The sequence below is a fragment of the Natrix helvetica genome, assembly GCF_964273705.1.
Source record: "Natrix helvetica genome assembly, chromosome: 1".
Lineage (NCBI taxonomy): Eukaryota > Metazoa > Chordata > Lepidosauria > Squamata > Natricidae > Natrix > Natrix helvetica.
The window spans coordinates 284,277,243-284,294,809 of NC_138548.1; the positions used below are offsets into that span (position 1 = coordinate 284,277,243).

The following is a 17,567-nucleotide window of genomic DNA, read 5'->3' on the forward strand; positions in this document are numbered from 1 at the left end:
AATTAGTAAACAGTGTTTACTTTTGGTTTTTGGCAAAATGCCCCATAATGAACAGTAAATTAGCTTAATGACAGCAGTTAATGATTGCCACAAAAACATCATAAATTCATATAATCTGCCTTGAGTCGTCATGTGTGAAATGGCGGCAATATAAATTTTCTTAAACAAACAAGCAAACAAGCAAACAAACAAAGTCAGGTAAATTGAGGGCTACCGGTAGTGGTTTTTCTCTTTTCTAGTTCCCTCCTCTGCCCCTAAATTCAAAGAAGACTCTAAAAGGAATGTATTACCACTGGAACTCAGGCTGGGGATAGGCAACCACTTTTACTGGTAGCTTCACAATTTCGTCTCCCACTGTTGCTTCTATCACTGGGCCCTTTTTCCTTTCCACGTAGATAAATGGCTTCTCTGTAAAAACCATTTGGATAAAGAAAAACAAGAAGGGGGGGGGGATACAGTCAGAGTTGTTAAACACAGTAGCTGATGCAACAACAGATATCTAGAAAATTTATAGTTTTATGGATGTAGACCCACACACTACATCTTTCCTTTTTTTTTCAGACATAACAATGATACACCCATTTACATTTTATGCCACAAAAACACAGTGCTACACTGACTATTTTTTTTAAAAAAATATACTAGGAATTCCTATGTGCTTATTTAAGAAGCTGCCCAGTTATTCAGATCAGGAGAAAATGACCTTAGAAGGATGCTCCCAGAATGCTGCCAGAAACTTTGTTATTGAGTATATAGAAAGGAGGAATGTGGTAGCTCAGCGGCTAAGATGCTGAGCTTGTCGATCAGAAGGTCGGCAGTTGAGGGGTTCGAATCCCTAGCAAGGGAGTGAGCTCCTGTTACTTGTCCCAGCTTCTGCCAACCTAGCAGTTCGAAAACATGTAAAAAATGTAAGTAGAAAAATAAGAACCACCTTTGGTGGGAAGGTAACAGCACTCTGTGCGCCTTTGGCATTTAGTCATGCTGGCCATATGACATGGAGACGTTTTTGGACAGCGCTGGCTCTTCGACTTAGAAATGGAGATGAGCACTGCCCCCTAGAGCCAGAAACGACTAGCACACATGTGCGGGGGAACCTTTACCTTTATCTAGAAAGGAGTCTTCTTTTCCCAGGCAACAGAATGGTCTACCTAAGGAGGGGCATTTTGTTCCTGCTCTCCTACAATTTAGGAGGATGGTTAATATTTTATTTTGCTAAGATTTACTATTAATTAATTGACTGATAGATTTGAATTTTTCTTTTTCTGTTATGATTTGTACCATACATTTTTTATTTATTTTAAGCTGCCTTACATACTGGAAAAAAAAACAAAAAAAGGACATCAATTTGAGAATTAATAAACAAATATTATTTCATCATAGAAGTTAACTGAATACTTTATACTCCTTTTTCAAGAATATTCCTGTTCAAGCAAAGTAGCGTTTTTGAATGGGCATTTGTGAGTGATTAATTTTACACATTTCCTACAATAGTGTGCACAATGTTCTTTGTGCCAAAGATTATCTTCAGTTGTATATGGTATGCTGAGCAATGTGCCAGTCATAGATACTAACAGGAAAAATGAGGGTGGCCAAAAAAAGGGCATGTTACACTTAATAAGTTATACATAAATAAATATATCATCTGCAGCTCTTGGACATCCAGATATTTCCAAGACACATACAGCTTAATTTTTCTATTTTGGCTGCACTGTTATCCAATATGAGTACTGTATACAGTATATGAAAATGAAGCTAAACTGTTTTAAAGTCAACAACATGGATGAAAAAAAGGAAGCTAATATACTCATTGCTTTTTGACATTAAAAAGGGTACTTAATTATTCAAAAAATCATTGCACTCAGTTGTTCTCTGTAAAGTACTATGCACATACCTATCCTAGGACCATGGAGGGCAACTGAACAACTTTTTGATACATTAAATACCAAACAATACATGCTTTACTGTAGATGACCAGGCTGAGCCTGAAGGAGGGGGTCAAATGCATTATCAGTCAAGAGTCCCTTCACGCCTACAAGAGTCCAGCCCACCTTGAATTCCTTTCTATTCTTAACTCCTACTAATTCCCTTTGACCATTAGTTGTTCACATTATTGTAGAAAGCTTAAGCTTACAATAAATCTTTATATACATTTAAGCTGCCTAGATGTCCTGATTTCCCTGGTGCTTGATATTTCTTGGCTACTAAAGACAAGAACAGCAATCCTGTCCTAATGTTACTTCTGGTAAAGTTATCTCATTAAATCTCACTTGGAGAACAACATATATGGCAACATGCCACCTCAATTCCTTCCCAAGGCCACATTTTTCATTTTTTTTAGCCAAGGCATTAGAGACTTGCTCAGAGGTTAACAGCCCTGCTGGGAATTGTAGTCCTATCAGAGTTTTGATGTATAGTAACAAGAATCTAAAAGAACCTGAAAGGTTTTCTTAGCCTGAATTAGTGTTTTTTTTTACCATGCACGATGACATCTATGCTCTCCTTCAAGTTCTGATCCCCACTGCTAGCTTTGCATGTGTATTTTCCCAGGTCCTCTTGGCTCACATTTTGAATGATCAAGATGCTGGAGAGTTCAGTATGGGTCTGCTGGGACCGCCTCTCGGGCAGTTCTATGGCTTTCCGGTTCATCTGCCATAAGTGGTAGAGGGGAAGAGAAAACAGAGTTGATATTAGAAGAAATTAAATCCAGAGGCATGAAAACACAGCGTCTCTCTCAAAGAGTGTCTTTCACTGTCATGCTAATTAAACCTGTTGATACTATATTTGGAAACTCAAAGGAACACTACTATCTATAGAACCTTTTTCCCAGGATGTCAAGGAAAACTAGGTCCTCACGTTAACATTTTATTTGGTGAGTTTTTGAAAAAGTATTCTTTCAATCATGTGAAAAATTGTCCAATAGTAAGGATATAAAATTCTAGCATCTATTCTGTAAACCAATAAAGGAGAGTATTTGTAGCTCCAGTTGAAATGAGCTCTCTTGGTGCTCTCTGTTTTCTTGCAGACATTTCATTACCCTAACTAGGTAACATCATCAGTGCTAGTTAGAGTAATGAAATGTCTGCAAGAAAACAAGGAAGCTCAGAGAGCATCGAGGACCCGTCATTTCAACTGTGAACTACAAATACTCTCCTTTATTGGTTTACAGAATAGGTGCTAGAATTTTATATCCTTACTGTTCGGCATTTTTTCAGGAATATTGAAAAAGACAATGAGACACATTTGGAGGAAAGAGTCAAAGGTCAGCCAAGATGCCCAAAATAACTTGTCAGAGGGTGATCTTGTCTTTTTCCTACTCAGTCACCATCTTCAGTTGCTCTCAAATAATTCTGACACATGAACACCCTCCTTCAAATCCTGGAGTCATTTCATGGCAAGTCCAACCACATTCTAGGTATTGGCTCTTGCTCAAAGTCATTATCTAAACAGAAATCACAACGAACATAGTAACAATGCGGACAGCATGGCTTTAGTGAAATGAGTTCTTGGCCTGGCCAATAAGACATTTAACTTGTCCTCAGTTGTGGCTGAACTTCACAACATGTATTAAATGCTACAAACCAATCAGGATTCACACTGAAAATAGTAGCGGTAGATGAAGGTGCAGAATTAACCAAGTTATCCTTGTCCTTGTCTATTTAAAAAAATATTAGCATCAGAAGCTAAAATTATGTAGTTGTATAGCTGCACTTGGAGACAAAGCTATGGTCTATTTTAGTAAAAGATGTCCCCCTCCTTGAAAGAGCAAATTCACCCATTGGGAGTGCTTCTGGTTCATCACTTCAATGGATTTGCAGGTGGTGATTATGATGAATAGCATATTTCACAACATTATCCAAACCTTGATTATTGTATCATGTTCTACATGGGGCTACTCTGAAAAAGAATTTGGGAGTAGACATTGGATGCAAAACTAGACAATCCCTGAATAGCATATTTCACAACATTATCCAAACCTTGATTATTGTATCATGTTCTACATGGGGCTTCTCTGAAAAAGAATTTGGGAGTAGAAATTGGATGCAAAACTAGACAATCCGTGGCCCATTGAATCTTTGTTTCAAAGACAGTTCCTTGACTATAAACAGAGAAACAGAATGAGCACACGTGGGCAAAAAAGCAGTGGGAGCAAAGCAACTTTAGATTTCCTGCTAGCTTCCCCATTGAATTTCCCTATGGGAGCTGTCAGGGAACGTTGAAAACTTTCCTTCCTTCCTTCCTTCCTTCCTTCCTTCCTTCCTTCCTTCCTTCCTTCCTTCCTTCCTTCCTTCCTTCCTTCCTTCCTTCCCCTCTATAGACCAATAACAAAAATAATAACAATAGCAAATTTCACAAATAAAAATAGCATATTTACTACAGAGGCTAAAAAGGAAAGAAAAACAAATGTTAATTCATACCTGTTTTGTTGGGTAATCCCACTGGAAATCAACTCCTGAATTAAATTCAGCCCATACTGTGCAGTTGATAACTAGTTTTTCTCCCACCAATAGCTCCATGGCCTTCCTTGGAAACAACTGAATATCATAAAGCTCGTCTCCTGGTAGAAAATGTAGTAAGAAAAAGGCAACTGTTTAAACAAACACTTCAATTTTTCCTTGGGAAACAGAATTTTTGCTTTAAGTGATTAAAATGGTACTATATAAGGTAAAATTATACATTGCAGATTCACTGGCATTCTAGGCCCACTTACTTATATTTGATAAATTTTTTGCCACTGAACTGTATTCTCATGCAATTCTTGGAGCGAATGTTTAAATTCTTGCCTAAAAATAACAATCTCTTTCTTATATAATAATCATCACCCTACAATTGTCCAAAAGTTGTAGTAGCCAAAACCAGGGAACAAATGCATTTTGGATGAGGAATATGCCTTATAAAATATGTTGCCATGAAAAACAGTGACAAGTACCATTATATTAAAAATATATATATATACTTTTATTTGCACCAATATTTTTCTTATTTCCCTTCAATTTTAATCCTATTTTACTTTTGTCTAATTTTGCAATAATTTCTGTCAGCAACAGTTGTTTACTCCTTCATGTATGATGCTTTTTTGTTTTTAATATATAGTACAACTGTATTGTTGTTAGCAACATGCAAAAGTTAAAAATATATACTGTTATGGAAAAATGACAGATTAATGATTGGGATATGGAGAAGTAATAGAGGTGGGGTGAAATTAAGAGTGTGAAGGTGTCAGTGCCTATGTTTCAAGCATGTATTTCGGAAGTGGTATTCAGCTGGTTCTGACCAGTTCTGGAGAACCAGTAGCAGAAATTTTGAGTAGTTCAAAGAACCATTAATACCACCTGACTGGCCCCGCCCCATCTATTCTCTGCCTCCCGAGTCCCAATTGATCGGGAAGAAAAGGGGATTTTGCAGTAACCTTCCCCTGGAGTGGGGAGGAAATGGAGATTTTACAGTATCCTTCTTCCCCTGCCATGTCTACCAAGCCATACCCACCAAGCCACACAATGCCCACAGAACTGGCAGTAAAAAAAATTTGAATCCCACCACTGGTGTATTTCATCATCGAGCACTGTTATTCCAATCTTTATCAGATGGAAACAGATGTATTTGGAGTTCTTCATGGTTCTTCAGCATGAAAGAAGTATCTCTGCCCCAGAGGCTCTGGACTGGGATTAGGATTCATGCCAGATGTTCCTCCTCTAAAACAATGACCTAGCCACAGCTTAAACCAGGGTTGTAACAACATGCCTTAAAGAAGTTCTTTGTTAGTTGCAATTTTATATAACAGTTGCAGAACAAACATTTCCAAAACTTACCTGCAATATGGACAATGAAGAAACTAGATTTGAAGGGTTTCTTATTAATGACAGTTTCACACTGAACAAACCAGGAATCCTTGATCAGGAGAGTGGGGACCAGCATTCCTCGTTTGTTGTCCCAGTGAATGTTCTTTCCATCGGGATAGATGACAGAAGTTGTCTAGAAGTAACATTTTGGGAAGTCTGTTTAGAAATGCAGGGACAATTTCCACAACTTCTCCACCAAATGGCTTTTGCAGCCAGTTCCTCTTTTAGGATTTGTCTTGTTGATGAAATAAAGCACCATTTGAGTTTTGTTCATTCTCTGCTTTGCCGTTATGTCAACAGGAACCCCCCTTTGTGAATTCTATCTACAGTAACTCTAATGAATCATTTGTCAAGCAAATATTATCCCAATGAACCGGAATGGCTTCTATTAGAGAAGAAAGCGGGTTTTTTTTTAAAAAAAGAAGAAAAGTAAAATATTTAGTGTGATCTAAATATTATCAGCAGATAGCAGCAATTCCTGAGCAGGAGACTAAAAATGAAAGCACTACATGGCTTCTGAACTCATATTCTTGGCTTCTGGCAGGGCATCATTTAATATATTTGCCAAAGAAAATAATTGGCTGAGAGCAAACCTGAGTTTGGTTTTAAGTTGTAAGAAAGAAGAAGATCAGGAGTTGTAAGAAATAGCTCTTATAACCATCTCAAAAGCACTGCAGTTTCTAAAAACGGCCCTTCTTGAATTGCTGTGTCAGGCACTTAGAAAAAAACAATACCAGTGAAATATTTTTGTTGCCTCCACAAATTTCTTCTCTTTTACTAAAAGCCTCTGTGTTGTGGTTTTAGGCTTCTCCAAGAAGTTCATTAACATAGTAACGTAATCCACAGAAAATCCAAAGACAGCAATACAAAAGCAAATAAAGACCAAAAGAAAAAGAAAAACATGGTATCTGGGGGAGAAATTTTTTCAAAGGTCATAGTTTCAGCAGGTTTGCTTTTTTTTTTCTTTTTCTTTCTCTCTATCTCCTGGAGTATTTTTTCCTCCAGTTTTTGTTCGTGCTGGAAGGCTTGCCACTAAGGTAGGATCATGAATCTTTGTGGGGGGACGGGGGACGGGACACTGCTTACCAACAACAAAGTGATGTTAAGATCTGGAACGGATACCAGGCATGGGACACAGATATTTTCCTTCTTGTAGATAAGAAGAGTCTCCGGTTTATTAATGAATGGTTGTTCAAAATCTGAGAAGGAAACAAGTGGAGAAAATGTAGAAGGTGGAGGGAATTGCAGCAAAAAACCAAAGTAAATGTGATGAGTTCCTGGAACCTGTTTTGGTTTGTTAGTTAATTGCTGTAAGCAATGATACCAAGCTTGGAAAAAATAAATAAATAAATGTGTACGTGCTTTTATAAATCATGATCCAAATATGGAATACTATTGTTTAGATTTTATTCATATTTCTGTTAGGCTCGGTATAATCTTAAATTCTATGTCTGTAATTACTGTATAGAGTTCAGGCTAGGTTAGGTTAGGTTAGTCATATCTCTATTGTACTAAGTGACACCAATAGATGGGTGGGAATAAGATGAGGGAGCACTGGGCTGTTTGGAAACAGAAGAATGCATGAGAATGGCTGTTCGATGAATATCTACTTAGAAAAAAGTTTAATTGAAATATGCAATAGTTTAGGCATCACTACCATGCAGAGTGTCCTTACTTTACTGCTGAATCAAGTTTTTTAAAAGGAAAGAAAGAAAGAAAGAAAGAAAGAAAGAAAGAAAGAAAAAGGGAGGGAGGAAGGAAGAAAGGAAAGCATCATCGCAGCTAGTGCTTCACTCCCTCCCTCTTCCTCCTCCCTGTGGTCTTCACTGAGACCTGGCCACTGTAGGAAACTGACAAAACCCCATCTCTGAAAGACTGAGAGGGAGAGGATGATGATGCCAAGGACTAATGAAGCATTGACTTCAGAATGGGGGGGGTGAAATTCTGAAGAGTTAGGTGGCAGAATAATGTCTACCAAGAGGAACCTGTCTAGCACACACAGTTCTACAGAAAACAGTGCAAAGCTATCTTCGCATCATTTTCTCCGGAGCAGCTAGACTAGAAATTAATTGGCTTAGGTAGCAAAACCTTCGTAAGCATCAGAGAATTTGGGGGATTAGAGGAATAGAAAGCCAATCAGCAGAACAGAAACTGTCCAAGGCATTATTTATCCTAAACTAACCTTCAAATTGCTCTGAAGTATTCGTTCTTACATTTCTTTTCCAGAAGCTCATTATATCCCCGAGCCCTCAGTTTACTCTCTGATTACACTGACAAAGAGCAAAATGGATTTATAGACTAAGAAAACAAATTTACTTCATCATCCTACAATTGTGCAAGGTCAATTTAAGGCATCCCCCCCCCCCCAGGCAATGCTGTACATCAGCTTCTTTGTTGCTAAATGCTCCTGACTGGAGGTTTTGGATTTTATTCCATCTCTGGGTTTTTATATAAATATTCCTCCAGGATGTATTTGAAGAGCAGCCACAGATGTTCATAGCAAAGACCAAGGGCAAATTAGATTAAGAGAGAACTAACATTTGTGAAGGGGAATTCCTGCCAAACTATTGTTAACATACCAGCAACAGTTGCTCAGTGGGCAAGGAGCTCAGCATTAATTGGCCATATTAAATTTAGATTGGATTCTAAATACCCAAAGTCCATGATCCACACTAATACTCAGATAACTCAAAAGCAGTAGCATTCTTTAAAAATGAGCTCCTGTTTTCTAAACATTGTGTTACCTCTATCCAAAAGAAGGGCAAGATGTTAGTAAGTGAGGCATGTAAAAGGGATCCCAAGATGTGCTTAAGGCGAAAGGAAAGATATTCCATCTTGTGCATGGGAAGAAGTGGTAATTAACATTATTAACACCCAGAATACTTTAATGTGGTTCAAAATTTGGGGATGAGGATATAGCTGCCAATATCTGATGGGGATTCCAAAATTGAGGCAAATGGGTAGTCTAGAAACATGAAATACAAGTGGTCCTTGGTATTCTCTGAACTTGGCTGTTTTCTTACATTATTTCATTACCCAAACTAGGTAACATCATCAGTGCTAGTCAGTGATGATGATACCTAGTTTGGATATTAAAACGTCTTCAAGAGAGCATCAAGGACTAAGCCCAGAGAGCATCAAGGACTCTTCATTTCAACCCTGAGCTACAAATAGTCTCTTTTATTGGTAACATGAAATATAAATAGCAAACAAATAATAAATTTTTCAATGTATTTTGCTCCAATTGTGTTCAGTTATACCTTAAAAGATTTGCTTCCTACAGTAATAAGACATTCTGTCGTGTCCCATACCATTGAAAGCCGCAATAGTACTTAGACTTATATACGTCTTCACAGTGCTTTACAGCTGTCTCTAAGTGGTTTATAGAGTCAGCCTATTGCCCCCAACAATCTGGGCCCTCATTTTACCCACCTCGGAAGGATGGAAGGCTGAGTCAACCTTGAGCCTGGTGAGATTTGATCTGCCAAACTGCTGTCAGCCGGTGATCAGCAGAAGTAGCTTGCAGTACTGCAGTCTAACCACTGTGCCACTGAGGCTCAAGTAAACGTGCTAGTTGGCCCGAGCAGCATGGGAATCAATCATATATATGCGTGACTCCAAATATATTTTTATCACATAATACTTGGCCTTGACATAATTCCAGTATGGCAATTCTGCTTCCCTCCTAAACATATAGAGTGCATTGTTGTACAATAACAAACACATATATGTGAACGATCAGTCATGTGACCACATGTTCACTAGGCTCACATGAATGTAACATGAATGTCCTTGTTTCATCACTTAGATGTTCCAAATTTCACCAAGATGTTTTCTCCTCTAAAAGCGAAACAAAACTGGCATATGGAAGGGAAAGCGACAGGAAGGAAAAACTTCCCTTGTTTTCTATTATGAAATAACCCTTAACTCTTAACAAAACAAAACTAGCATCTGAGCTCTATTACAAATTGGTCAGTAACTAATTAAGAGCAATTGTTCATGAAGTAGACTTCATAGGTTACAAGAAACTCAGAGAGATAAATGCATAAGACATCACATTTGCCTCTGCCATATTATGGACTCTTGTTTTGGACACACAGAGCCTTCAAGCGCATGTAGAATTTGTACAGGATACTGTAACTACATTATACATGAAATATATATCTGGTTGTTGATGCTTATCAATGCTGCTAGTCTGGATCCAAGAATGTAGAAACATACTGAATTATGTAACATACCATGTCGATTGTCTGCAAGAAGTACTCAGCAAAGGAAATGGAAAGAAATTCAGTGAAATGGGAAACCTTTGGCAGATATTTTATTAGGATTAAATAACCATGTTTGTACTTTTCATCCTTAAATTGTCACTTCTTATCATTGTATATATTCATCTTACTGGTTTATTTTTCTGATACTTTCCAACATAGGCTGATTATTTGTGCAATAACCCTTAAACAAGGATCTGGAGCAAACACAGTCCTTTTATTTAGTTTCCAAAGTTTAAGTGAATAGGTATTTTGGTATTTTTAGCTCTCTATTATATTTTTTGTTCCATCTGAATACAAACAGTGGTAGCTTGCATTATTTAACCATGTTTGATCAAACTAATATACAGTAGATATGAAAATAATTCTTTCTTCATATCAAATAACTATGTGTTTTATAGAACACTATAAAAAGTTGAGATAATAAATACAAAAATATGTGACTTGGTATGCTAATCTTATTATTATGTACTATATTAGTAAGAAAGTTATTACAAATTTGCATACCAAGTCACATATTTCAGAGAAAGAGGTCTTGATCTGAAAGAGCTGTAGTGCACAATCTTTCTTAACTTTAAACTTAAATATTATTTGAATGATACCTAGTCACTGGAGATGTTATCTTCTTTAAACATGGATAAAATTACAACCTTATGGAAATCTTGAAAAAAATATATCATAAAGTATTCTTCTTCTTCAAAGCAATGTGTAAGGGGGAGGATGAGAGAATTCTTTTCTTAACATATTTAGCAATGCATGTTTTCATCTCTTTCTGTTTCCATTTCTATCAAAACAACGTATTACTCTATATCCAAAACAATTTGTTTAAATTAGCAGCCAGTAAGCTGGGCCACTACTGTATTTCTAAGGCATCATAGAACCGAAAGCTCCTGAATTCCAGGACAACAGAAACATCCACCCAAGGCACCAATGTAATTCAATCCCCCAGACGACAGGCTACAGCTACAACAGTGCCACACAAGAGGATTGATACCGATGTGTTTTTAAAGCCTTTCCCTCCTTCTGTACTTGGCCAAATTTAACTAGTTGTATGCTAATGACAGAGGGATATGGCACATAAATATTTTGAATGCACAGAGGAGGAGTGCAGCTCTACATAGGTGCTATAAGGAAAGGAAAATTGTGTTCTCTTGCAACCTGGGATTGCGAGCAACCATTCACCTTCCTTCAAATACCGGTACTGCTTACAGATATTTCCAAAATCTCAGAACTATCAACAGTGTTTTTGTCTTTTTGCAATCAACCCCCATGGGGTTTTTAAAATTGAAAGTATAGCTAGGCCGAAACTAGCTCATAAACACAAATTGCAGGTTCTGATAGCTGGCTATATCAGGACCAATAATTGATTATCTGCTGTTTTTTAAGTCACCCAGCAAATGAAGTTCTCTGTAGAGTGCACAATCAAATTGAGACATGACAAAGCTGTGACATTCTGATTAAGTGGTCTTTGGTCAGAGAAATGTTGTATTGAATGGGGGGGAGCACTCTCTCAATTTCCCTTGGTCAGTAGAGGCAAGCTTTGACTGATCACCCAGGTGTGGCTGTTTGAAGATAAAATTAGTTAACTACTACGATTCCTTCTCTGGTAACTTCCTCCTGGAGGAATCTTAAGTGTGGTGTAGTGAATATAATGTGGCTCTAATAGCAGAGAAATTGAGCTTTAAGTTCTCATTCAACCACAGAAACTCAGGGGGTGATTTGGGGACAATCAGCTCAGCCTATTTCACAAGAATTATCTTCCATGTGGAAAAAAGCTGGAAGATGGAACAATATATATGCCATCTTAGTACCTACAGAAAAAAAGTGGGATCTAAATCCATGAAATAAAGTATTTTTCATTAAGCTTTCCTTGAAGATAATCTAAAAACTCTAATTAGCAAAAAACATAATTGCCAAAAGTTTAACCACTGGGCTTGAGGGTTCATATATTTCCAATATGAAAATAGTGCACAGGTTGCCAGTTTGTTTTCAGGCCTTTTCAGTATATTTCCTATCTCATAAGTATACCACAGGGTATCTCATAAGGCTACACCCAAAGTGCTTTCCTTATCATAAGTGCCTTTCTTATCAGACTTAAGCTACATAATTACAAATTATTTCTGAGCTGTGGAATGCCCTTCCTAAAGAGATACGCCTGGCTTCTAATTTACTTTTTGAGACATTCCAGATACATTTTTTTTTCACCAGGGCATGTGTATGTGTAAAAAAAAAACTTATTAGATCTTCATAACTGAAGTTTAATGGAAAAGTTATTATTTTTGTCATCATGATTAGATGTTAGCTGTACTGTATTACATTAACTTTACCAACCATTTATTATATATATCACACCTGTTTAAATGAAGCCTGTTTAAATAAAGTTGTTACTACAACTGAATAAAATGAAAATATATAAATGGAGGAATCCAATTATCTGGTGTGACTGCAAAATCAGCACAGAGGTTCTGAACTTCCCTCATGAATCCTATGAGGATCAACCTGAACACAAGAACCCCTTACTTTCAAGTCACTATTCACATATTGGCCCTGGGGTTGTGTACTATTCGTTCTGCTGTGGTACATGCGGCTGTTTTTTTTAAAAAAAATACTTTCTAGTTATATAGGCAACAAGGAAACAAGCTGGCTTAGGAATCTGATGGCAGTGTTGCTAGTTAACAAGCACAATGACAGACAAACTTCAGGATAGAAGTATTCTAGTAAATTTCCTCATGACAATTTTTATCTTGCATTGCTCAAAATGATGCTGTATCTCCATTTCATCTCTCTTTTTTTCCTAATACAAATTTAAAGTGCAAATAAGTTATCCATCAATCTACTTTTTGAATGCTGAATTCTCGTCACATTGTAAAAAGCTTTATTACAGCTTTTGACCAAGGAATATATACACTTAGGAATTTAATCTGCATTGTTTGGCCGAGCAAGTCTTCCGCCCCCCTCCCTCTTACCTCTCACAAACACGTAGGTGCTGACAGCAGTGGTGCCTTCTATTTTGGCTTTGATGTACTTGTAGTAACAGCGGTAGTAACCTGTGTCGTTGGCCTGAGTCCCAGTCAGTGTCAAGGCTTTGCAATAAGGCTTTGTATCAGTGCCCTCACAATCTTCTTCCTTGACTGTTCGGATGCCGTTGAGGCTCATTACCATTGAGTCACTCTCCTTTCCCATTTGGACAGTGTCTTCTTGAATGCCAGGCCACAACCACTCCAAAGGATGTTGTCCTCTTTTTTCAGCCAAAAGAAGAAGAAAATGTGGGTTAGATGAATTACCATGTTCCTGTCTATGACAAGTCTTGTGTTCTAATATTCCCCCCTTCCATTCTTTCTGCCAGTAAAGTCACAATGCAAAGTTTTTAAAGCTCTAATAATGGCCTTTATGCTTCTTACATTGCAAAGAGGAGAAAAGGAAGGAAGGAAGGAAGGAAGGAAGGAAGGAAGGAAGGAAGGAAGGAAGGAAGGAAGGAAGGAAGTCCATCCAGTCAAGTCTCTGCAGGAGCCATGGTGGCACAGTGGTTAGAATCCAGTATGGCAGGCCGACTCTGCCCACAGCCATTAGTTCAATACTGGTAGGCTCAAGGTTTACTCAGTCTTCCAGCCTTCCGAAGTTGGTAAAATGAGGACCCAGATTGTTGGGGCAATATGGTGACTCTAAACCGATTAAAGAGTGCTGTAAAGTCTAAGTGCAATTGTTAATCTATTGCTATTGTCCAAAGACTATGCATGCCAGTTGGACCAAGCAGCAAGGACTAAGGCAGACATAAGAGGTGATAGTAAAAGAATCAAGAAAAGCTAGATGTCTACCAATACTAGCTTCCATTTGTGATGTTTGTTTGCTAATCAGATTCCCCCGTGTGTCGTGTACTAGGCTTCAAAGCAATGTGATACTTTACTTTAATACAAGCATTGAGGGATTCCTTCCAGCTGTCTCTAAATTTTACAGCAGCTTTCCCCTACTCAGTGTCCTTCAGGTGTTTTAAAGCATAAGTCTCAAAACATTTTAATCAATGAAGTTATATTGAACAATACACATGAAGGATAATAAAGGTTGAATCAAAATTGCAAGGCACTGCAGTGCTTTGCAGACTTATCCATAGTTCAGCACACATATTACAAACTTTATAGGCCTATTTCCTAGTTGCCGGCTTTAAAAAATGAAAATGCAATTACTGTAGGTATCCAGGGGATGATTCTTAGGGAGGGAGGGAAGGAGTGGGAGAGAAGTGTGGGAGGGGGGAAGGCCAGTTAAAGGCTTCTTGCTTTTTAATTTTGAATATTGACAATTGTTCAGTTTTTTTATAAGCCAGAGTTGTCCTAAAATCTCATGCTTCTAATAATATTTGGCTGCTGTCTATCCGTGAGAAGTAGGGAGAGGAGACTGGTCAAATTTCCTCTTTTCTATAATGACAGCTACAAACTGGCACTGCTGTCATATTATCAAATTGTAGATAGCAGTAACTTGCATCTCTTTCAGAATATTTGCTGATTTGACAGATACTTGAACTTGCATAAAACGAGAGATGGGTAGCATTTGTTTCTTACACATTTCTGCTGTCAGTTTCCATAAGATAACTACATGGAACTTTTTTATCACGTGCATACTGAAAATGCACATAAGATTCTGAAAGGTATTTTCATAAATACTTTAACCCAGCTTGAAGTTATGAAATTAACTTCATCTGAAGTGCTTTGAGAATCCAAGCCCTATTTGCATCATATTGGAATATTTTAATAAATAAAACTCTATTTTTCACAGGGTCAAACAGATGCCGCACCAATGTCAACAAGAAATGTATTGATGCCTCAGCTTATGTCTCCTGGCAATCCACGGTGACACCATTTTCATTTGGCACATTGCATAAACCCCAAGCTCTTTTGTTAAATTATGTACTGTATATCATACAAACATGGAAAATGTTTTAATTAAACAAACCATGGTTCAGTTTATGATGGATAAAAGTATCATGTAAGATCAGCTACTGAAAGGTTGCTTTCATTTCTAGAGGCAGACTATGCTGATCATGATAGCTGATGGACTACTAGGGGCTGTTCCTCTATCCTGGTCCTATTAGACCTCTCGGCGGCTTTTGATACCATCGACCATGGTATCCTGTTGCACCGACTGGAGGGGTTGGGGGTCCGGGGCACCGTTTTGCGGTGGTTCGGCTCCTACCTCTCTGGCCGGACGCAACATGTGTTGGCAGGGGAGCAGAGGTCGACCCTATGCCCCCTGACTTGTGGGGTGCCACAGGGGTCGGTCCTCTCGCCACTCCTGTTCAACACATACATGAAGCCGCTGGGTGAGATCATCCGTGGTTTCGGGGTGGGATATCATCTGTACGCTGATGATACTCAGCTGTACATTTCCACCCCGAACCACCCCAACGAGGCCGTCGAAGTGATGTCCCGGTGTGTGGAAGCCGTACGGGTCTGGATGGATGACAACTGACTCAGGCTCAACCCTTCCAAGACGGAGTGGCTGTGGGTTCCGGCTCCCTGGTTCAACCAGATAATTCCATCCCTGGCCATTGGGGGCATTCAACTCGCCCCCGTGGAGCGGGCGCGCAATTTGGGCGTCCTCCTAGATGCCAGGCTGTCCATGGATGAACATGTGACAGCCGTGGCCAGGGGGGCGTTCCACCAAGTTCGCCTGGTGCGCCAATTGCGCCCCCTATTGGACCGGGACGGCCTACGCACAGTCACCCATGCGCTGGTGACGTCTCGCCTGGACTACTGTAATGCTCTCTACAATTGTCCCCTGTGGAGCGGGCGCGCAATTTGGGCGTCCTCCTTGATGCCCGGCTGTCAATGGAGGACCATGTGGCAGCCGTGGCAAGGGGGGCGTTCCACCAGGTTCGCCTGGTGCGCCAATTACGCCCCCTACTGGACCGGAGTGCCCTGCGCACGGTCACTCATGCGCTGGTGACGTCTCGCCTGGACTACTGCAATGCTCTCTACATGGGGCTTCCCTTGGGATGCGTCCGGAGACTGCAGCTAGTTCAGAACGCAGCCGCGCGGGTTATTATGGGAAGTACACGTTACTCCCACGTAACACCTCTCCTGCGCGAGCTGCACTGGCTACCTGTGGCCTTTCGGGTGCGTTTCAAGGTATTGATCACCATCTTTAAAGCGCTCCATGGCAGTGGACCTAGTTACCTGCAGGATCGCATCCTACCACACACGTCCCTGCGACCTATCCGCTCACACAGAGAGGGGCTCCTCCTGGTGCCGTCTGCTAGTCAATGCCAGCGGGCGACACCTAGGAGTAGATCCTTCTCTGTGATGGGCCCAACCCTCTGGAATGACCTCCCCCCTGACATTCGAACTACCACCGACCTCCGTTCCTTCCGGCAAAAGTTAAAGACTCACCTATTTCAATCAGCTGGCCTGGCACTTTCTTAGTTCTACCTCCCGGGGATTTATTCATTTTAATTGGGTTTGGGGTTTTAAAAAGTTTTTAATACACTATATACTATATTTAATATTTATTATTCTATGTACAGTCTTGCAACCTCCTCCACCTACGTATTTAATTATTTAACTGTTTTGTATGTATTTTATAACGTATTTTAGTGACTGTACACCGCCCCGAGTCCCTTTCGGGAGAGGGGGCGGTCTATAAATATGAATAATAAATAAATAAATAAATAAATGGGGCTTCCCTTGAAATGCACTCGGAGACTGCAGTTGGTCCAGAATGCGGCCGCGCGGGTGATTATGGAGAGTACTAAGTACTCCCATGTGACACCTCTCCTGTGCGAGCTGCACTGGCTTCCTGTGGTCTATCAAGTGCGTTTCAAGGTCTTGATTACGATCTTTAAAGCGCTCCATGGCTCAGGACCTAGTTACCTGCGGGATCGTATTCTGCCCCATACATCCCTACGACCCATCCGCTCGCACAGAGAGGGACTTCTCCAGGTGCCGTCCACCAGACAGTGCCATGGGGCGGCGCCTAGGAGCAGAGCCTTCTCTGTGGCGGGCCCAGCCCTGTGGAATGACCTCCCCCCGGATATTAGGACCACTACTGACCTCCGCTCCTTCTGTGTCAAGCTCAAGACCCACCTTTTCCAAATAGCTGGCCTGGCTCAACCATAACTTCGTATCGCTCCTGATGGGTTTTTTTTAATTTAGTAATTTTATTTAAGGGGATTTTAAATTGTGTTTTTAACTGTCTTTCACTTATAAGTCAACTCTCCTCCATGCACACATGTATATGTCTCTGTTTTTTTTGTATATATGTTTGTCTTATGTGTATTTTTATCCGTTTTGATTGTACGCCGCCCCGAGTCCTTCGGGAAAGGGTTGCGGCTAATCAAATAAAATAATAATAATAATAATAATAATAATAATAATAATAATAATAATAATAATAATAATTATTATTATTATTCATAAGTCCTCCTTTAATACAATTGAAATCAAGGTCCATCACTATGCCTTATGCCAGAAAGCTC

General features: G+C 39.4%; 1 protein-coding gene across 1 annotated transcript in view; it reads right to left on the bottom strand.

The window, feature by feature from the left end:
- The window catches only part of FLT4 (fms related receptor tyrosine kinase 4), a 92,076-nt gene that overhangs the window by 59,666 nt on the left and 14,843 nt on the right, over positions 1 to 17,567 (bottom strand). The window contains exons 3-8 of the mRNA XM_081935801.1: positions 13,069 to 13,340; positions 6,924 to 7,036; positions 5,808 to 5,970; positions 4,416 to 4,555; positions 2,475 to 2,646; positions 291 to 408 (exon numbers count right to left, since the gene is read on the bottom strand). Coding sequence (XP_081791927.1) covers positions 291 to 408; positions 2,475 to 2,646; positions 4,416 to 4,555; positions 5,808 to 5,970; positions 6,924 to 7,036; positions 13,069 to 13,340 — 978 coding nt within the window. The remainder of the gene's footprint in view (positions 1 to 290; positions 409 to 2,474; positions 2,647 to 4,415; positions 4,556 to 5,807; positions 5,971 to 6,923; positions 7,037 to 13,068; positions 13,341 to 17,567) is intronic.